The 23,806-nt window shown below is 36.3% G+C and overlaps 1 protein-coding gene across 6 annotated transcripts in view; it reads right to left on the bottom strand.

Annotated features, from left to right (window-relative positions):
• Positions 1-23,806, bottom strand: part of PAN3 (poly(A) specific ribonuclease subunit PAN3) — a 79,940-nt gene that overhangs the window by 47,646 nt on the left and 8,488 nt on the right. For all 6 annotated transcript variants that reach the window (XR_005257078.1, XM_038138252.1, XM_038138223.1 and 3 more), the window contains exons 2-5: positions 18,529-18,650; positions 9,586-9,652; positions 7,546-7,616; positions 5,417-5,479 (exon numbers count right to left, since the gene is read on the bottom strand). Coding sequence is in view for 5 of the 6 variants with exons in the window: in XM_038138252.1 (XP_037994180.1) it covers positions 5,417-5,479; positions 7,546-7,616; positions 9,586-9,652; positions 18,529-18,650 (323 nt within the window). In the remaining variant the exon portion in view is untranslated. The remainder of the gene's footprint in view (positions 1-5,416; positions 5,480-7,545; positions 7,617-9,585; positions 9,653-18,528; positions 18,651-23,806) is intronic.

Here is a 23,806-nt window from a genome sequence, read left to right as displayed (position 1 = left end):
AATGATACGAGCCTACTGGTTGGCACACTTATTAGGAAAGATAAACCCCTAAAGTCTGAAAAACATTACACTTGAAACAAAAGAGAGACATTCCAGAAACAAGTCCTTCCTAAGTAGAATCTTCACATGAGAACACTACTAATGATGATTAACTTCACTAGCCCATGCTAGAAAGTATTACTCAAGTCAGTTTAATTACTTGGTTCTCATTCATTTAAGAAGAACCTTGGGAATGTGGTCAGCAACTCTATTTTCTTCCTAGTATTTGTTGTAACAGTGTCTTTGCCCCTAGTTCCTCCTTTTTAAAGGACAGTGGGCAATATCACACTTCTGTTTTCTAATTCAGGATTAAACGGACCTCTAATGTAAGACAGTCCATGGCTATCCAAGAGAAATAAATTTAAGCAAGAAAATATCTACAAACATTCAAACTATAGACTTCCATGCAATATTTAAGTCCAGATAAGCTGACAAGTCAAACTACACAATTGCAAAGTTTTCTTCTACTGAAGACCCGTAACTTATTTTTTTTTAGGATCACTCAGGTCCCAAATTACATTTCTGTTCCTTAAAATGTATTTACCTCTAGCAGGCTTTGAATTTTAGATGTGCCAGCCCTTTTTCTTACCAAAACATACCAAATTAAATCTAGCATACAAACACATGAGCAGGCTATTGTGTTTCAAAGTATTGTGAAGAGTCTGAGCTATAGTAATGCTGTCTATGTGCTTCTACTATCAAACCAAAGAGAAGTCATCTTAAGCCTTCTCCATCATAGGCTAAATGAAGCAGCATTACCTTAAATTACTACAGCTAAAAGGTATCACAGTAGCATTAGCTAGGGCTCGTCTGTTGTACAGTGAGTTGATCACATCTGCATCACATCTGCACATACAAAAAAAATATTACATTCTCAGGCAGGAAATTTTAAAAAAGCTACACAAGCACACACTTTTCTTGTACTACTTACTGGACTACCAAAATTATGTGAGACACAACGTTAAATTTCAATGCTGACTTTTGAAATGCTTAATCTTAATCTTTTTTTTTTAATTAAAGGCAAAGAGACCATTAGAAAAAGAGGTTAAACACTTGGCTAGGCTGCTAGTCTACTGAAAAAGGTGCAATTTCTGTTTTATTATGCCTTTAAAACTAAAACCAAAATAGAAGTTCTTGGAGTCTTCATTGCTACTTTCACCCAACAATTGATTAGCTGGAATAAGCCAGTACTTGAAACACCAAACCACAGATATGAACTTCAATATGTTATTGTGCCCCTTTACAGGCACATTCAGCTAAGCAGTACCTTAATTGTGAATACAACTCTGTTACTGTGTATACTGAACCCATTTAAGTGTTACACCTGAACATGAGTTATGGTCAACAGGAATATCCTAACAGATTTTAAGATGGAAATATGAAAAGCTGTCTTTTAAGTGAAATTAAACTGTTTAAGTTTTGTAGCCAATAAAGCTGCGAAACCCCTTTACATGGATTGGGTTAATTGCTAACCAAAATACCCTCTACTCTTCCTTTTTTATTACAACCTCCCACTGGTAGACAGGCAGACCACACTTTTGATTTTTTGTATCTCAGCTTCTGAAGGCTGGAACCAATTTTTAAATTCTTGATATCTACAAAAAAATGTTGAATAGGAGCTTGATCAACAGCTTAAAAATAATTGTGTGGTTGGCTGGTATTTGTTGTTGGGTGGAGGGTTTCTTCCCTTATGATGAGTATGCTAACATTTATAATGCTTTCAAGTTTGGAGTTTAGAATACTATACATTGATATTACACACATTCAACAGACCAGACACCCTTCCATCCAGATTGCTCATGAAAACCTGGGTTGGGCTGAGGTCAGAATTTCACCAGTTGAAAAGTATCACACAGAGAGAAACAAGATGTATTCTTCTACCCCAAGAAAACTTAAGTGTGACATTTGGCATGGAAATGTGTCTTATTCTAGAGCAACACATCTGATCACTGCAAAAAAAATTATTCTTGGTTTAAATAAATTTTAGAGATGCAATGGATCAGGCACTATATCAGGCATTTTAAACCATAGCTAAGGGAAACTTCTCAGGTGAACATACTAAAATATTTTATTTCAAGAGTAGATAGGCTGAAGGCATGAAAATCTTGAAGAATTCAGAAGCAGCAAAATTGACATAATTAAGTAAAATGTTTTCTCATCAATTTTGCAGCCTAGCTATGTTGGGATGAGGTATGAATTACCACAACTTTAAATCCTGGCATGGATTTAATTACATTGACAAACTTCTTTACTAAAAAATTCATATCACCTGTTGAATTGATGTAAATGGGTGGAAAAGCAGACTTTATTCTACCACCATTGAAGTAGATAGTTCTAGCTATAGTGAAGACTTGTCAGAGTACCACCACCCCAAGGTGTACTTTCAAAAACTCCACTACTAAATGAACACTATGGGCAAACCACAGATTTTAATAATGTTTAAAGGTTTCTTTTAACAGAACAGAAATTTTTGTGTTATTTACAAAAAGTGGGAAAATCATGCACGGTTACCAAGTATATAGGTAAGAGGGTTGAAGACTGATGCAGCTTTTACTCTGGTCTTTAATAGGCATGATTTCTCAAAAGTGGTATATTTTCTAGCTACTTGAAATATCTGTATAGTGCCTTCAACCAATGTGTGCACAAGTTTAAATTTTTTTTTTATTATTTTACTGCAAATCACTCTTGAAGATCACATACACTTTGTCATAGCAAGAATCAAACAAAGCTCGTAAATGTAAACAAATGCATCCAGCTATCAGTTACATTTGAAGTTATTTGACCTCAAATACACAAAAGGATGAGGCAGCAAAATGTAAAAGTGTTTCATATTTTTAAAGGGAAATGCTTTTATAACTTGACTTATGTATCATAATGATCACTAATTCACACACAAAAATAAAAGCGAATAATATATTCTCTCATGACACACTTAGAAGTGAAAAATACATATTTATCTAAAAAGTAATAACTAAGACAGCAAGAGCATACAACCAAGGAACAATTCCAATAACTAACTATTCCAAGAAAAAATGTAAAGCAGATTACATTATATTATATCCTTGTAACACATTTTAGACCATGGTACTACCTACAATTATTCATTAGTCTTCTCACAAAGCACAGTCCTCCTGCACTGCTGCAACAACTTCTTTTAGCACCAGCTATAATGTTTTATTTTTGCAGTAAGGGTGTATAAATCCCAGAAGGAAAAATTTAGGTTTGAAATATAAATTTATCCCAGGTACGCTATACAATCTGTGCAGCCATAATTCTGTCTCAGAACGCAGTGATATGATGCTTGATCATTACCCCTCAACTCATCAGAACATGATTCGTGCTTCTGAGATCGTATGCAGGAGGCTCTGAAAGGTGAAAACTGTCTCTACACATTTTCATTAAAAGTAAATTCAGCAAGACCAGACACGGCACATAGAGCTTCTCAATGAACACCACTGAACTAGATAATGACCAGGTGTCAGAGGTGTCAACATAGAGCTGGAAACAGGAAGCTGGAGACTAATACAGCTTCCCAACAAGTAACAAAACTAGATGGGAGGTAGGACACTCAAAAATAAAATACCAACCGTTTAAGTCTAAAGAATTTAATATCCACAGGACGTGAAGTTATCTTTGTTTTCTTTTAACTTGAGAAGTCAAACTTTTCTCATACTCATTAAAAAGCTTGAAAAAGCTTGCATTTATGCAGACTAGGCTTAAAGGTAGTCTTTGCTTCAAATAATTTTCTATGCACATTTATTTCTGCTGATCAAAGTAAATTAATTAAGTCTGCTGTCCAGTCTCCCTTGCTGTAATTCTCCACAGATGTCACTCAACAGCTGCACCCTGTTTGGGGTGAACTTCAATTCAGATAATCTCTCTTATACTTTCCTTTCTAATCTAGAGTTTTTGTCCTTGCCTTTACCCACCTAAAACCAATGGAAAGCATTCCAGAAAAAAATTTCTTAAAAATACATACAAAGCAGCACTAAAATTGTGTTTATAGAGTTGTTCAGTACAGCAATTAGTTCACCCTTGCAGCCTGTGAATTGAAGTTATTCTCATCTTAATGGACCTCCTCTAGGTATGATTGAACAATTAAAAAAATGAAATGGAAATAAGTCAGTGTTAGAAACTTTTCTTAAGAGTTCCGTCTTCATGAGGATTGAAGGTATGAAAAAACAAATTAAAATGTAAAAGTAAATGCTTTTCACTATTGTGTAAGGCTGACCAGTGACAAGTAAAGGAACCTTTTAGCCTGGATTGGTGGCAACAGTCTCAGAACAATTCTAAACAAAAGTTTCACAATATATTTTCATCTTAGTGCATTAAGCTGTCACGTCCTTGACAGCAGATTCTGATCACTTATGTCACACAAGTTTTTATGAACTGTTTACCAGAAGCAACAAAATGAAAGCAAGAACTTTTCCAAACAGATCATTTCAGGTTTAGAGAGGAGCACTTTTCTAGATAATGGCTAAAGACAACTTGGAAAAAACACCCAGGAAGTTCAAGTTCAGAATGCCACCCTATTTTTAACAAGCATAACATGTATTTGAGGAAAAAAAATGAAATAAGCATGACATCATTATTCTTGGGAAAGGGTGTTAGTCTATTACTAACTCTAGCTTTTGTTCCATGCTTCACAAATCCTATTTGTGCATTGTAGGATAATACTTACCTAAAAATCTCTTATAGGAAATTCACTTTAAGGTTGCTTGTCTTACTGCATGTGGAGTTACAATAACCGGACAGTAAATCCAGAAGGTTTTACAGTTGACAGAACCTCCACCAAGGCTCCATCTACTGAAATACTTAGCTCCTTTGATTTCATTTTAAGTATCCTATAAAAATGTCTTTAAACAGTAATCTTAGCTTTCCTGAAATCTAAAATTGAAATGCAGTTTAATAATTTCTAAACAGAGATAATTATCTCAAGAATGTTCATAAAAATTCAAGAACTATGTTTACTTTTTGAACAGAAAGCAGAATGGCTCTAAACATCAAATAACCAAAAGCAGATTAAATAGCTCAGTCATACTAACTAGCTTCAAAAATACTGTCTAATTAAAAAGCAAGGATATTCAGAACTACAATCATCAACTTACATTCAGTATTTTATTGATCTCAAATATTTCTCCATATGGCTTGCCCATTATTAAATGGCTGCCAGCATAATATGATCAGCAATATCCAGAGACAATCAATAAACTTGCTTAACAGAACTACATAATACATGCTTTTACAGAAACTATTCAGTTTTACACAACACAAACATGCAGTTTTTACATAGTTCCAAATAACTTAATACTCCAAAATATTACAAATCAGAATTGTGATATTTTTAAAGGAAAGCAATTGTTCTTTATTCACTTACCAAGACTGTATTATATCTGTCCTCCAAGTCAGTGATAAACGAAGGAAATGCTGGTTTTGCCAGCTAGTTCAGAACAAACAAAACCTTAGACTTGGGCTCTTAGTAAGATAATGGAGACTTTTTCAAACAGTAGATATTTTAAACACCTACATTTGAACTAGTCACCAAGGCTCCCTTTATACAGCAGGCACCAAGCACTGGCCTAATAAACCCTATTGTTCAAGCTCTAAACAAACTCCAGTTAATGGGGTAGAGGGGAATCAGATAAGATTTTAAATACCCGGCTCTCAAGTGTTTAGTGCTTTTAAGGAAATCACTTCAGACAATTTGGATATTGTAATAAAAATACTACAGATATTAAAAAATTACATCATAACTACTTGTGATGTATTGACTGGCAGCAAAAGTCAGTCACAAAACTTACTAATTTATCATAACTTCAGCCATCAATTTTTGTCCACATAAAGCAATCACCAACAACATTTCCAAAGTATTTTTCTCAGAGAAAGCTAAATGTGTCTTTAAACTACTCATCACCCTGAGCTGACTATAGAGGGAGCCTGGATGCCTAGATTTACACAGCTCAAGTAGTATTTTATCAAAACTTCCCCATTACTAGTATTTAACAACCTTTAATACAAGCATATGGTACAAAATATCAGTCATAACAAATAATAAATCAATATGCAAAGAAAAATACAAACCTCTTTCAGTTAATGCCAGTTATAGCTGAAATGCTAACTAGAAAAAAAACACCAAGGTAATCAAATTCATAGCTAGAACTTACTCTTAATACAATTTCAGCAGCCAGTGCCTTAATTTGCTTCTTTTTCTTGAGGAAAGAATGCATTAAGTCAGAAAGCACTCTGAATTACTATTTGAGCTTTGAGGTATTTGTGCTTTACTAGCAAACATTAATTGGTTTGTTTTCACTTTGTACTGCTTAACTTTGAAGTATTTTTAGAGACAGTGGTCATTTTTGCAATACTTCTGTTTGACAGTTTATTTTCTTTGGTGCATGTGGTTCATACACAAGCACAAGGTATATACATACATATGTGTATGTATCAGCTCAAAACGCCTGTGTTAAGGAGAAATGTACAATTATTTTTCCTTTTTAACCAGCCTTGGCAAGTGGATAAGCAACACATTTATAGATCTTTACATCCGACTTTCAGCGCACTGTACTGGCATTAAGGAAAAGAGAAATGCAGATATTCCATGTAGTTTGGATACATCATAATATTAGAAAAATAATGTTCAACAACAGCATTTATATTTAAAAAACAGTGTGATGGACCAACTATAGCAATTATCTTTAAGCTCAATCTTCACCTGCAGAATAGTACAGAACATGCTGATACAACTTGCTTTCATTATTTACTACAGGAAAGCTCAGGATTATGTGGCTAATAAGTAGAGAACACGAAAGTCATCAGTAAAAATAAAATTTAATAATTGGTTGGGATAAGATAATGTCTGGTTTTGGTAAGTGATAGTTCATGAAAATGAGACGAAACTCTCACGTAATCAAATTTTTGTCTTTTATTTCAGCCACTGAGTGCATAATTGGAAAACACCACAACTTGCACAGCTGCAGGTCAAAGATGTTTGAAGATGCTGCCTAGTCCTCAGCAAAAGAAAGATTTCTCAGTACAAATTAGAGGGATGGAAAAAAACCCCAAACCCTCGCTTCTCAATGATAACAGCGTATTTTAACCTAAATACATTTTGAGCTGTTATAGTTATTATTGCATAATGTACAAATAAATGGGAGAATTGATTCTTAATGTATTCTGGACTTGCTCCCATAAAGGCTTACAGATCACATGTCCCTTACTAGAATAAAAATAATTTGTTTTCAGATTCAATGGGCTACATACTAAGTTTCATATTCTATAAACTTCAGTTTACAAGTGCCTGGAATATTTCTTAGTAGCAGCAGTCTGATCTGATGTAGCAAAAATGAAGTAGTAAGATCTTGTTTATATCAGCAGCAAGACATTAAAATAAATCTAGTAACATCAGAAGAATTATCCTTATTTCATGCAGCATTTCAAGTTATTCCAGATCGTCTTCCCTGTCAACTCATACATAAATATGCTACTTATGATTTAGTTGTTGCCTACCTTCCTCCTTTGAGATACGCTGAGGGCAGCAAAGTCATTAAACAAGGATGAATTTGGTGAAGTTAGTGGATCTATAAAACCAATGTAAAACCAAGGTGTTATATATATAAATATACACTACTAAAAGAAATTTTATATTTTTAACTTATTCCTGTATGGAAAAAATCCTTTTGACAAAGCTAAAACTCCCAGCATTTATTAGATCCTGTGCAACTGCTTAATTGAAATGGTGCTCATTAACAGTATTCAGTAAGTTTAATTGCTGTTGACACTATTTAAAGGCCACCTAACATGTCACAGCCTTCATCTGATCAGAAATCCTGTTCTAAGCGCTCCTTATATTTGCATGTCATTTTTAACCCTGTAGATGGTACATTACAATGTTTCCAATTCACCAGAAGATCCTCTGAAAGACTTGACAAGCATTGGAACAGGTTGCCCAGGGCAAGTGCATGAGTCACCATCCCTAGGGGCATTGTGTAAATGTAGTACTGAGGGAAAGCTTTAGCAGTGCACTTGGCAGCGCTGGGATAACAGTTGGACTCGATCTTCAAAAGTCTTTTCCAGCATAAAAGATCTTATTCTTCTACGATCTCCAGTTACCTAAAATTAGCAATCTTCTGCATAACAGGTCTTACAAATAATTATGTGAATTTTGCTTGTCCTGTCACTGTTCTGCACATCAAATTTAAATCAGAATCAAGAACAGCAGAAGTACATATTCCATTAGTAACTTTTTATTGCTTTTTCTTTGTTCCTATTCATCTTTTTCAGAGCTGAAGTATCAAAAACTGTGTAACATTCACAGATGCAACTTAACTCCAAACTACATGGCTAAAACTGTCAAATTATCAGATGATTGCCAGCTGTAAACATTGGTGTTTTGATGAAACACTTTCTTCAACACTAAATTCTTAACAGAGAATTTATCTTACATTTGTTCAACAATAAATATTCCCTAAAGGGTAATTCTACAAATGAAGCACTGCTTGGCAGAGCCAGGGAGAGAGAGGGGAAGGATCCGAGACATGACAAAATTTAAAATGGATTCTAAAAGTTGGTGTGGTTTCTCTCCTTGACATGCATCACCATTGCTATTTGGCCTGTCACAGTCAAACTCTGACTGCATTTAGAACTGGAGACCTCCACTGCCTTGAATAGCTAATTGTTCAGTGGGACAAAAGAAGCAGAGTTAATCTCAAAGCCTAGTGGAAATAAACTAGGAAGAAAAAACAAGAAAATACCTGCAAATGTTGTCTTTCAAGAAAGTTCATTTTATAGTAGTTACTACCATGCTTAAAAAATTATAATCCTGGTAAGTAGACTAGCTGCAGGGTCAGACATGCAAATGGAGTTCAAGCATAATTTACACAGCAATTTTCAAAGCAGAAATTTATTTTAAATGTATATCCTTGCCATAAGGGAGCAGCACCCTCTTCTTTAAAGAACTTAATTTAACAGCTACAGCTGAAATAATCTGTAGTGATTCTGAAGAGCACATTACAAAGCTCAATACAGTCTCCACAATAATTTAGTGAGTACATAGGCCTCCACTATCAAGACATTTACTTCAGCTGAAAACCATGTACATAAAATATGTTCCTATAGTAAGGAAAAAATTATAAGAGGCAAAGTACTGCTTGCAAGACAAAACTGAATAGCTATTAAAAATCAGCAGTTGTGTGACATTTCACAAAATCCACACACCCTAAATTTAACAGAAAACACCTGTACACTAATCCCACATAGTAACTTATCCAAGAAGCATCATAAAAAGGGATACTATGGTGAAGCAACATAAATGCTTAAGCTATCCAAACTAACATTTCACTTCAAGTGACAAGACTGATAATGACTAAGTTTTTCCCCCACAGCAAAGAGAAGGCTAAAAATGTATGAGTTCATTATACTATTGTTAAAAAATAAAGTTTTGCAGTATCTCAAATTCCGATAACAAGTAACACTCCTTTAAGCCTCAGTTTTGTGAATCTCTCAAATTTTCCAACATACTTTTATTTGTATTACTTTAAACATACTTACCATGGCCTGCATACTGCTTGGCACTGTCATTGAGAAGGCTAGGGGAGCTGCTGCTGTTTGTCATCCTCTGTAAAAATAAAAGATGAAAGTGTACATGTAAAATAAAGCCTTAACAGATTAAGTGAGGGCATTGGGGATGACCTTTAGAAAGTTTTAAGGATAGCCTAGGAAACTTGTGCTCATTCCCCAATTAGTAAATACACTAAGCAAACAAGACTTGTAATTGACAAAAATGTCTAGTAAAATAAAGGATTTTGCACAACAGAAATGCAAACCAAAAACTACTGTATATTCAAATGAAACACTATCTTCATTAATTTCTTCTAAATGAGAAAGGTCTACCAAGCCTATGGTTCTCTTCCTGCATGTTGTGAAAACATTAGATAAGACAATTACTTATCTTCTTAAAACAGTCTTTCACACTGCACTCCTGAAACAACTACTCCCTTAATATACTATCACCATGACATGAAACTTCTCCAATGAAAAATACTTAAGTATTTTAAAGATTCTTCTTAAAAACAAAAGAACCTTTTGAGAGCTTCCAGCAAAACATTTGATTCCTCCAAGACAGCAGGACATCTGAAACCCTTTTAACATTCTTCCTAGGCTCCACTTGCTTCTCCTACATTCCTCTAGAGATATCAGCTAGCAACAAACTGGACTAAAGTGAAGCAGTGTTGCTCCAAGAGTTACTGCTTCTTTCATAGAGAAGTTTTAAAGTGTGTCTTCTTACTCTTGCTTATTATTTTCTTTCACCAGCTTCCCAACAGGAAGAAAAAGTGTGAGAAGAAAAGGAAGGCAAGGTCAGGAAGTGTTCTTCATCACTGAGAGAGACAACCACTAATTTGTTAAAATACTCCCTGGCATGCTTTTGGCCCACATCAACCCAGAGTCTCCCAGCCAATTTCCAGGCACTATTCAGCAGTGAAAAGGTTTGAGAACCCTTCAAATTGACGGTTTGCATGCAGACTCTGCTTTAGTGCGTGAGCACACACCAGCACAAACAGGCCCTTTTGTGCCAGCTGGCCCTAAGCATCAAGGAAAGTTTCCAGGCATGTTTCATTTAGAAGTCTAGACACAGACTGACTCAGAACTGGTCACTGGAGTTGCTCTTTACAGTTATTTCTCTCCATAGCCAGTCTCAATGTTGGTGGCAGAGAGCAGGAAGCTTACTATGTTACACTTCACTGCCATTTCATCGAATTGTTGACTGCAAAGATCAACATTCTGGAGTCATTTTGGTAAGAACAGGGGACAACCAATAAAAGTGGGAGTGCTATCCAATACTGTAGAACTGTAAACCTACTGCAATTCAAGACTCCCAACACTTGCAGTTTTCAGAGCACCACAAACATCACCAGGATTGCTGCTTTTAAAACCTGTATCTAAAAGAATAGATGGTGTAAACTAACTTCTATGTGGAATGCTTACAACATGTAAATAGCACATAAACCTTCAACTTTTTCAAGACTTCAAGCAAGCTGTTTGCTATGTGCTCTTTCCTTATTTCGATGTTGTCTGTCTCTTTCTCCTAAATATACTGACGTGACACAACATAAATATAACTGCTTAAGTGATAAACATATCTATACACAAAAGGCATGTCTAGTGAAACAAAGTTGACTTATTTTTACAAAACAAGGTACCGCTTTGAGAGATGCACACTAAATTGACACACATTGCCCAAATTCAAGGATGCTCATCCAATTGCTCACAATCATCAAAATAAGAATAAAAATACACCAAAATAATTCCTGGATTATAGTAGCTCAAGTAATCATATGTCATATTCCCTTCCTAAGCAATGGAAAGAAGTTGAATAGTTTGTCACAAATATTTTAAAAGCATCCTTATTATGCATGGGGTTTTTTTGGCATTCGAGACAGCCACACTGATCCTCATAAAACAAAGGGGTTTAAGAAGAAATTTCCTAAAGGGAACCTTTCAGATTTGCCCAGGTACAGAAAAAATACTATCAATACCACTTATAATACCAGATTTAATAATAACTTTAATGCAAGAGGTAATCATTTCTTGTAACACTAATAAATATGATATTGAGAACTGTGTTGGTATCAAAGCTGGTTAAACGCATAGGTTAAACATGGAACAAAGTACTTTTATTCCATCAATATTCACCATCCTCAGGTACAGGAGTTAAATATTCAACCAACAAACTTTCAAAGTGAACAGGAGCCTGAGATGATGAAAACCAGTGCTGACACAATCACTGAGAACATACAGTGCACACAAGGCAGACTGCAACAGAGCACATTGTTCTGAATTCTGAAAGCGCAGTGCAACCCAGACCTGTGATCAGCTGTGCTTTTACAAAGTCAAGTTCCTATTCAAAGTGCAAACATATCTTACACACACCAGGATTCCAAAAAACCAAAGCTTGGGCAGCTCTTGCCTTAACAGCTGCTTGTAACCTGCACCTTGAATAGTTAGAAACCTCCACCATATTCATGAATTTTTAATTTTGCTCACTTCTACTACACATGCACAAGCTTCTTACCTTAACATTATTCATAGAAGACCTGCCTGTAATCAGTAAAGGTTTTTTAAACTGTTTTAATATTAAGATTTCTGCCACCACCCAAATGCATTTAGTCTTAATGAAGGCTACTCCAGTATGTGATTTTCACCAAAAAGGTCTTGAAAGAAAAAAAAATTAGAAGACACACAAGTGCTGTTTGTTATTTGTGTTTTCTGGAAGGCAGCTTTGATTTTAAATAACACTTATCAACCTCTTCTAATGACGTTGAACTATTTTTCATACAAACTCAATTTCAAGAAGATTGTAAGCACCTCAAGCCCAAGGGATGAAAGCTCCAGAAAGGCAAAAGCAACCATTAACAAAGAAGAAAATTAAATATTAAGCCTGACAGAGAAGGTAACCACAGAGTTATGAGAGCTTCAGACTGTTTTACTACATCAGGGCTTTTATCATATGGAAGTTAATATAGAAAGACAACTTTTTGATAACCAAGTAAAACATTCAGTTCCACAGACTTCTTTTCTCTGCCTGCCTATTGCTATGATTTGCTGGCGCTCTTTAAACAGTACTCAAAACTCAACTGGGATGGCTGGCATACGTCCCACCCCTCTCCCTTTAAAGGAATTTAAAAGTTGTTTCGGTTTTAGCTTTTCCTCACAGGAGGGATGCTCCAGTACCCACATCCTCTTTGTGACCCTTCACTGGACTCTTTTCAGTACATCCCTGTCTCTAATGTACTGAGAAGCCCAGCACTCCAGGCGTGACTTCACCACTGCTGGACAGAAGGGAAGGATCACCACCCTTGACCTTTTAGCAATGTTCTGTTTCAGGCAGTCCACTTCCTCCTGCAGTACACTAAGAAAAGAGTTACAACAAACATTCCCACCTTCTGAAAGGAACACCCTCCACCCTTCAATACTCAGTAACAAACCCCGAAATTATAGCTGCGCTTGAGGCAAGTTTGCTTTACTTTCATCTCCCTCCCTCAAGTGTTTATTACAAAGTTCTCATCAAGATAAACCATGAATAAAACTTTGGTGCAGACAATTAGATCTAGTTTTACATAGCTTATAAGACTTATCTTGAAGTGACTGTTTTTCCTTTTTCTCTCCACCATTTCTTTTCTCCAAAATACGTAAGCGATCATATTTATTCCTTTTTCTCTATATTCCATTCCCTAACACTGAAAAAGTAAGGATTTTCCTAATGGTCATTCATTCCACAGTGCTAAGCATACCATCTCAAAATACTTCGCAGTATGTCACAATCTAGTCTCTTCATCTTACTACTGTTTTACTGGAACTGTATTTATGAATATTTCTTTATAATTTTCAGAATAACGTTGACTGGAGTACAAACAAACAGTCATTAAGATTGATTTGTTTGGCTGTGACATTGTTTATTTGTCAGATTCTCTGACCTACACAGGGTGATATCTTTTGCTTTTCTTTTTAAACAATCCAAAACCTGTCTTTGACAGTTAGAACATGTGACACCATCTACTGATGACTGACTCAACTGCTGAAACCAAAACAACTGGATTTCTTCAGAAAGCATTATGAAAACAACAGCATAATTTTATATTTAAAATAGCACATCTGTAGTTCCACTCAGTTCTCAACAGTTAAAAACTGAAGACACTTACAAGCTTCTGTGCTATAAGGAGAGTTTTATTACTCGACTGTTGGCAGATGCAGCAATGGCAACAAAGGTCTTTGTGTTTATTCAGCTGCAAGGCTTTGAAGTGAGCACGGTTGCTACTTCTCAGGCTATTCAAGAATGCTTAGTACACCAACATTTGCATGGTGAAAGCAAGCAAAACCAATTCTTCTCCATTGCTTGGCCTAGCCAATTTTAATGCTGAAGACTGTTACTCCCTTCCTAGTTCAATTAGGATGATTTACTGAGAACTTAAGATTCTTCCTTTCTACCTAACCTGCAGTCCAATGGAATCCACATAGTTATTAATCTCACCCCATCAAAATAAAGAAAACCAGAGTCCTGTGAACGTGGATGAAGGCACCTTCTACTGTTTTATGCTCTTACAACCAAGCTGCTCAGTTCTAATACAATGTTAAAAGTTTTAATATCAAGATACTTCTCTACCTCATCCTGCTATAATACCCTTTGAACAGCCCAACACAATATTATTAAAGCTTCTTTCCACACCACCTGCATCTTTGGTCAAGTTAGTCAAAGAGTAGCACTAATGCCAGAGGAACAGTGACAGCAGCCAACCAAGTGGCACGCACTGAGCAAACAGCCAAGCATTAGAGGCATCCCAGCCAGCCAGCTCCTGCCTCTTCACTGCTGGAAAAGCCAAAAGCGGTGAGCTGCTTTTTGAACCACACCTCTGACTGTCTCTTAGCAGCTGCTGCTATGGCAAAAAGAAAAAAAACAGCTTTGAGGACAGCATGCAGCCTGTGGACCATGTGTTGCACAGGCTTGCTCTGCAGTCAGTTAGTATTACTTAGAGAAGGGGAAAACAGGAAAAAAAAAAAAGTGCTTTGATAAGATGGAATATAAAACTGTTAATATAGTGTATGAAAGCATATGCAGATTCAGGGAAGAAGAGACATGTGAAACAAAGGGTCTTATGGAAAAACACAAACCAATGAGGACAGAAGACTATTAGTCAATAGGAAACTACGTAACAACAGAAGATGATGGGGGCAATGAAATACTGACCAACAGCAAAGACCTTTGAAGTAAGAGAAGTGGAAGGATGAGGCAAAGAGGTATTTTTCAGAAAGGAAGAAAAAGGAAGAATTACAGCCACTTCAAAAATCCTGCCTCTTCTGAGCTGTACCACGTACTTTTACTCTGTTTTCCCCACTGCAAAGTGAGTATTGCCATTAACTGCATCTTTACCACTAATGTTATTTCAAGACCTTGTAAAATATTCTTCCACAGATCTAAATGAAATCTGAAAGTCAGAAATAGCCATTCTACAGAAATATTGACAACTATTCACCTACACTATTTATGGTCAAAGCAGCACATCCACTCCCAATTCATCATGATATAATCCACTTTCTTCCCTTTTGCTGCTTACTTAACAGTGAGTCTTAGAGCTCAGGCACTGCACACAAAAATGTGGTAATTGCAAACTTTGATATAGCTTTGCTTGATGCAGTCTGGTTCCATTATATATGCATTATGATAACCCAAACATATGCAACCACATACTCTTTTCAACAAACCTGTTTTATGTGCTGCACATGACAAACACATTCTGGAGATTAGAAAGGAATAGTCAAGACGACTCATCAATTGAGTACCTGACAATTATGTTGAGAGGATGTAGTGAATAAAACAAGGACAGCAGAAAGATTACTTCATGGTAACAGAAATGAGCAATATCCTGAAGAGACTGACTTTACTCTCCTTGCTAGAGTGAGATCAGTTAAGCAACTTGAACCAAGTATTTTACTGGTGGTCATTAGTTCCATTCTTGACCTTCCTACTGTAAAGATTAGTTTCAAAAACTCAAGTCTCTTGTTTGCCAGCACTGTTATGGTTTCATTTGTTTAACTGCCATCCTTTTCTATCCTACGCATCCATAAAAATGTAGACTACTTTCCTGTTTCATACAGAAAGCACTGCATGAAGTTTGATGGAATAATTGTAATGGTACCCAAAAGTGCACTGCCAACTTAGAGTTTTCACAAGGATGCAAACAGCATGCAGGAATAAAGCACAGAACCATATGATGAACATTTAATCAAATATCAAACGGATGCTCAATACACATGAATGTGCCACACATCTTGTGCTCTGAGTAAGTCTCACTAATCGTTTTCCCACTGAAAAAAAAAATCACACAACATTATGAGAAATACAACTCTAAATATAACCTCAAGGCTGCACTGGCAGCCTAAACTTACCATTTCCTAACATCTTCCTGCATCTCACTACTGTTTTTCTATCAGTGTGTTTATTAGCATGTTTGTGCAATTCCTCAGCTTTAAAAAACTAGAAGAGTTTGCCTCATTGCATCACTGACGCATCTATTTGTGAACTACACAGATTCACCAGAGATGACAAAGTAACTCAGATGGAACCAATGTTTCCATCTGCAAAAGCAAAACTGAGAGTTAATGAAATATTTTACAGAAAACATCTGATGTTTCAGTGATGGCAGAACACTTAAGTTTTAGCATCTTTAGTTAGATTCGAGAACCTGGAGAGAAATAAGAACATGGATTTCTTCTCTCCACCCTACTTTGTCTCACCTTTACATTAGGAAAACTTGTTTTCAGTTTCTGTGTATTGCATTTGTACCATTCCAGGCCCCATTCTGTAAGTGTCCCACCAAGATCTCTCTGCTTCAGTCCCTTTGCTCAATCTTTCCTGGTTTCTTCTTCACTTGTCTTCAGCTCAGCTTCTCTAAGCCCACAGCATAAATTTTTTTCCCCTTGCCCATCCCTCTGCTCTAATTAACACAGATACAGCTCTTTCATTGAATATAGATCCACTTCCATGCTGCTTCAGTCTGAAGTGGCAGATAAGGAAAGAGGGAAATGAAACTGATCAGCGTTCCTGCTCTGAGTTCAGACAAGGTCTAGATTATGCCAGAGCTGCAACTGCAAAAATGTATTCAAGCTAGAACTTGCCAGTGCAGATTTTATCTTTAGGAAATTCTTTAGCATCTAGGAAGTCTCCAGTGGGTCCATATAAACCAGTTCTGCAAAGGTTTAATCAATTGACAAAATTTGCGCAAATTTTCAGAGAAAGCAAGCATGAGGTATATCCTTGACACAATAACCAATCTACCAGATTCAAAGTCTCTATTCCAAATAATAAAGGACTAGTATTATTTAAAGTCAAACCCACTAAAATTTCTCAATTGCCTTGTTCTCCACAGGGCTGAATGACACAGAAAATCTCATTCCACATGGCTAAACTTTATCAGTATGTACTTAACCTAGAAGCTGACACACAATCAAAACAGACAGCATTACCTATGTAAACAAGAACATAAATTACAGGATTCAAAGGAAAAAAATCAATCTAGGAATGCTTTTCAAACTGCAGTTTGATGCTTGTAAGCACATTCTCAACACTAATAAAATCCTACTTCCAAAGTAATTTTCCTTGTCCTCCAATGGGCAAGAGGCACATTGATTTCTTCTCAAAGAGAAATAATAATGCCTTGACTGTAATCTCAGGCATTAGTAAAGTATTTAAAAATCCCATGAGCATTCATGTTAGATGCATGCCTTATTGTCTGTGTTTCTAGAAGAAACTGTTATAATTAAAAACTGGCGTTTAGAAAGACACTAGTGTTTCTGTAGAATACAGTTTAAGAATACAAAACATAATGACTTTGTGTTAAAATTATAGGACTTCGGTCATACAAAAATTTCTAGCTGCCAGCTTCAATCGTACACTTTGAAATCAGAGGTTAAAATTGTTCTTTTAAAATCATGCAAAACCGTCAAGAAAACATTTCCATACTTCTGCAATTCTGTCGAATAAGAAAATCTAGCCTCCTTGAAAACATGCAGTAAAAAAAAACAAACAACCAAACAAAAGAAAAAAAAGGAACACACCTAATTAATTCCCACCTTTTGCTGAGTTATTTTTCAATCCATTATACAGCCACAACTGAGATCAAAGTAACCTCACAAGGAGAGTTTCCTCGATATAAAAGAAGAGAGTTGTTGTCAGGACTCAGTGTGAACTGTTTGACTCGTACTCTCTCATTTACCAGAAGCTGCTTTGTTTACTATAGGACAGACCATCTTCTTTCAGGGACTGTACTTCGTTTAAAATGCATAACACTTTGAGGGAGTTATTGTAATACTTCGTGTGTTAATTCAGTAGATACTCATTTAGGTTTTAAATACGACAGACTTTTGTTGCAAATTTTCCATAATACTACCTACACAATAAATTCCACCTCATAGGAGTTCCCATGCCAACCTCTACAGAACCATAAATACAAGGAAACATTTCAGAAGATTTAAATATGAATTCAACACACCACCACCAGAGTCTGAGTTGACAAATTCTGAAGTTTTTGCCCAGTAATTTCAGGTTTGACAGTTCACATTTTCCTTCAGGGACTTTGGATCTTTGAAAAGTTTCAAAACCTGAATTTTATATATTTAGCAAAAGGCTATCAAAAGCTATGAGGCTAAAAGGAAATCTAGAAAGTCACATTCAGAAAAGAAACCTAACACAATTAATGTATGCAGCAAAGCTCAACACAGCAGCTCAGGCAAGTGCAAATAAAAAAAAAAAAACAGATTAATTTTAAAGCAATAATACGGCTTCATTTCCATTTGCAAAATTAAAGTGAGTTTATACTCTGTACATCATATAAGATAACACATTCCAGAAGGCTCCATTTGACCTGCCTCTAGAGCAGTTTTCCCTTTTTGGTGTAACACCAGCCGGAACAAATGAAACATTATACAAATCACTGCCATTACCTGCATCATGGGATACTTGGTTTCAGCAGGACTTCCAAATCCATTAACGCCAATGAAGCTGGTGCTAAAGTATGAATCCGTTAGATTAGCATCAGCTAACCCACCACCATCCATTCCAGGAACTAAAAGAGAAAAAAAAAAACAACCATGCTTCAGAAAATATTTCCTTAGCCATAGGTTTATTCACTAGTATCTATTATAGGTATAGATTTATTTTTTTTTTCCACAGGGGAATAGAATATGGTACTACTGTCTTCTCAGCAAAAAAACCAAACACAAAATAGTGCATACCATGAAAAAGGAAGTTAATGAAAGAAGTTACTAAAGGAGAGCATTTGTAGCATGAAGTTACAGCACAAATGCAGAAAACCAATGAGGGGTCTGAACTTTAGAAACAAGAATAAAGAGGACAATAATGATATCAAAAAGAAAATAAATCAATTAAAAAACCTAGAAGGCAAGTTTATTTTATGAAGACCCGTATTCTTGCATGCCCTTCTTGGAAATATATGCATTAAGCAGAGTTTTGAACTGGATGCACTGGCTCTTTTAAAGGGTAACATGTAGAAAACGCACACTTAAAAATATCTCAAACCCTTTCATAGAAAGCACAAACACTTCAAATTCTTCCTTAAGAGCTTAAGACAATTTTCATCATTGCATTCTTTATAAAGTAGCAACAATTTCCTGAAATGTAGCCAGAAAAATCCTTTAGATTGAAAGCAAGTGTGAAGGATGCAAGAAGAAATTCATCCTGCCTAGAAACAAGGGCCAGACATACAAGACTTTAACACACATAAATTAATTCAATAGTAAAAAATTACAAAGAACAACAAGAAGCTGTCATAATTAACACAAAACTCTCATGCAGGTATTACCTCAACAGGGGGAAAAAAAGGCATTTAGAATGGTATGCAAGCTGCAGTTCAAATGAACCTTCTGTAAAAGCGCCCACAGTAAATTATAAAGACACTCATCAGTGTGGCCAGGCCACTGCGAGCCAACAGGCATGAGTAATGGGTAGCTTCAAGGTAGGAAGGCACACATCCAACTCAGAGGAACATCCTGTACCAAACTATCCAACTTGAACTTCTGGGAGGACTCGCAGCCAGGTGGTGACACCCGGAAACAACTTCCTGATCCTAATCCTCAAAGGAAATAAAATGCAACTTAGTGGCACAGCTAAAAGAATGCATACTATAAACCCTCAATTTTCAACAGAATAGGAATTTTCCCTCCAAAACAGACTTCATAACCTAGTGAGCCATTTCCATGTGCTAGGCACAGGAAACAGCAAAAGAAGTACAGTCATACGTAACCACAGGAAGGGCTGGAAGAGGATGATGAGTAGCACACACACTACAGACAGAAGGAAACACTGTCCAGCTGCACTCCCCTGAGACTGGAGCTGCATGAATCAGCCCACTGGGGGTAACACCAACACCAGTTCAAATGGAGAATTGTATGTGAGAGACCAAATAAATGGAATATATCAGCGGCAATAAGCATCAGTTTTGCAAGGGAAAAAGGTTCTTGAACTTTTGCTGCCAAATCAAGAACATTACTTGTATATTCTGTAGGTTTGAAGAAAACACCTAAGAAACTTTAAAGATCCTAATTATTAATTACTTGCTACTTCTTTTTACAAAAACTCTAAAAGTTACCCAAGATAATAGGAAAATAAAACTCCCTCCACTAGCCATGCTCTAGGCTCCTCCTTCACAATTTTAAGTAAGTAGCCACATAGAAACTTCAGAAGTCCTCTTGCTACAGCCCTAAAAAAGACAAAACTTTTTGCATTTGTCTTTTAAGTGACTGTTCTTCTTTTGCCTTCATTTGGGAAAGTCACATTCAGAAGTCTAGGAAAAGTATTTTATAGTTCAACTACTGTACTACAGAAAATAGTAATGTCACCAGTAATGCCACTTACTGTCTCATCCTTCCTCCTACAGTCAGTCCCTAATTTACACTGTGAAGATTAGCATCTTATACAGGGTTTTCTGGCATCACGAAAAATACTAGGACTCATTCATACCAGAAAACAAAAGAGACAGCAAATCCATGTCTAATTGTAAGCAGTTTCAGCCCAGTAAACTTCTGGCAGTTTGCCAGTAAATTATCCAAGGTTTTAACTGTGTTTATTTATTCTAAAAATACATTTCCAACATAGCTTTCTCTGCCTATACTTCAGCTGTTATCAAAACCTCCTGCAGTTTTTATGCTACACCTTGACTGACCAGGAAAAACTGTTTTATTTTCAGGAACAACTGTCATTTCAAGGTACACTATAAAATTTCAGCAGTATATCTGCTACTTCATCTTATGCTTTTGCCTGAAATGATACAGTCTCTCCAATTCTTAACAAACTAGCAAGATACTTCCTCAGATGACACATCAGCTTTCCAAATCCTTCAGGCTCTGTCAGAGAATCAAGAAAAAGACTATTCTTCCTGCTTCTCACTATGCTAGAGTCATCATGAGAATCCAGGTACCTCAATTTTCCCCTTGAACAAAGTTAAATGCACAGAATCCTTCAAACCGGGAAGAAGCAAATGAAAACTTGCAAGTTCTGTTGCACTGAGAAACCCCAGAGCTGGCCTGCAGTAACTCCGGACAGGTGGTACAGCTCAGTCACCCAATATCCAAACAAAGCACTTGAATCTGTGACAGTAACCTTGCCAGGGCACAGATACAGCACCAGGTGCTCTGCTCCTGCCCTGGCTGAAACACCCTCAGTGCCAGGCAGGTCAAGCTGCAGGCAGGAGCAGGCTTTGGGCAGCAACCCCAGAGCTGAGCAAGGCTGAGGCTGCTGCTGGGATCTTTGACACTGCAGCCTTTCTACTGCTGGTATTTGCTACACAAAGCCTATCCAAGACACTTAAACCTGCTCAAAGCTACAATTTAGGCTATCAGCACAGTGATATCTAACTGGGCACTTCAAACAGCAGAAGCTACTCAGGAACATTTCCTTTTATCTAGCTGCAGGAAGATCATCTCTTTACTGAATTGTTATGGTTTGGCCATTCCAATCAGCCTCCTTGCGCCACTCCAACAAATTGCTGTACTCCAGCACTGACCCACCTTCACAGCACTCAGTTCCACTGGCACCATGGCAACTTCAAAATGGCTTTCAACACCAGTGATTTTTATTGTCCTCTTCCAAACTGTATAGAAAGATACTGCTAGCAGAGGGACTCATAGCACAAGAAAGCATATTCCAACAATCAAAACAACCAAAAGAAAACCAGCAAAAGTACACTCACTGGCACAGAGGACAGTTTTCTTGGCAGTAGCTCAGGTTTAGAACAGAATGCTCTAGAAGTGGCAAGTATAACTATTGCCTTCAAAAGAAAATTCAATACTAGCTTCCTTAAACTGACTTCCCTGTAGCACTTAGCATGAAAATTAAGCCTGCAGAAAAGACAAAAAAAGTAATTCTTGCATTACTTATAGAGTGAAAAAAAAAAAAGTGTTCAATACATACTCCATTTGTGTTCAAAGGGACATTCAGCTTTTACACTGCTGATAGCCCAGCCAATACCTCAACAGTCAAAGCATTTTTACTGGCCTTCTCTATGAGAAGTAGACAACTTTCCCCTCCTTCTGCCAAATATCTAACAAATCAGAAATTCTCACTTCCTTCTTGAAGACCACAGTAGTTGAGAAAAATTATTTATCATTAGCAACCCATAAAAGGTCTGCAGAAGTGGGCACACTTTACCATACCAGCAGTGTGGTATTAAGAAAGTAGAAGTCTAGGCTGGAAAAAAAAATTCTAGTCCTCAAAGTTTTTATTCTTATATGTTTACTAATTCACATCCATCCCTGTATTTGATTTATCCATCCAAATCTTTTCTATAGAACAACTGCAAGCAAACACTTTCCATACACATTCCATACACCATGCTATTAAAATACCAATGAACTTCTTCTGATGCCTGTCTTTTCTCTTTTAAGACATTGATTACAACTTTAGTAAGTTTAGGCAGTTTTAGGAAAACCCTGAATTAGCTATTTTTGGTTAAAGGAATAAGCCTTTCTGTTGTGCAGCAGCACTATCCATGCATTGAAGCTGTACATACTTTGAACAGGTTCTTCTTGGACAGAAGCAAAAACTTCCTTATAAAAGCAGAAAGGCTGACCAGGCAGGTCTGAGTAAAGACGGATGCGTAAGCGAACAACAAAGAATCCAGAGGGGAAAAAAAATGGTAACGCGTTATGTAAGCAGCTGTGTGAAAACAGAACAAATTGCTAAATTCCATCAATATTCAAGACAGAAGGTACATCCTGGCAATTCTGGAAAGAAATTAAATAGAACATCTCGAGAAATTAAGACAAAATTTTCAACTTTTTATACACATTATCTAATACTTTTCTTGCTTGGTGAGTAACACTGCAGCTTAATGTGACAACTGCAATTAAAAATAAATATCTTCTTATATAATTCCTCTCCCACAGAATTTTAGCAGAAAGTAGGCTTCCTGCCAGATGCAGACACCAAAGAGGAAAAAAAAAAAAAGAAAAGATAGTTACTTTTGCCTTACTCATTACAATGACATTTTTCAGAAACAAAGTATCTCATCACAGCTTAAGCGCTCCAGTAGTACTGCCACAAACACAGCATATGCGCCTCAACTGACGGGGTCAGTTTCAGTCAATTTTAGTTTAATGCTGGTCTTGTCCAACACTAACACTGTCAGAACACTAATATTATCTGAAAAGATTTTCTGATATTTTCATTCTGTGATTTCACTAACCAGTAAACAAATACTGTATTATCCTAGACCACTTCTCTTATGAACCCAGTATCAGCACTGATGATCTCAGACACTGTTAGTAATACAAAAAGGATCCTTTCCAACAATGGGATATATTACTCCCAAAGTGAATGGGCTAAAGCAAGGCCACAACAAATCTAGCTGACAATTTTCAAAACAATATTTTAAAGATTTCTGGCAAGGTAATAAAACGTGGATTCAAATGATTCATTTTGCTATTAGTACTTTTTTCCTAAATGTACAATTATTTTTAGGCTGGGTAAAAAGTTTATATATTGTCTTGATTTAAACTCGCAGCACAGCAACAATGCACTTTTCACATGCTGGTAAACTGAATCATAAGTTAAATGTATACATGTGCATCCTGAGGACAAGGTGTTATCTCAGCTAGATATAAAGCAGTAAAAACTACAGCGCCATATCTCCAGAGGAATTTACAGAGACAGCTAGCTATCCTAATAGTGAGACAAAAACAATAAAACATTTATACAAAGCTTATC

Source organism: Motacilla alba, chromosome 1 (genome assembly GCF_015832195.1).
Source record: "Motacilla alba alba isolate MOTALB_02 chromosome 1, Motacilla_alba_V1.0_pri, whole genome shotgun sequence".
NCBI classification, from domain to species: domain Eukaryota; kingdom Metazoa; phylum Chordata; class Aves; order Passeriformes; family Motacillidae; genus Motacilla; species Motacilla alba.
Note: the sequence above shows the minus strand (reverse complement) of the source record. Positions and strands in the feature narration are given on the sequence as shown.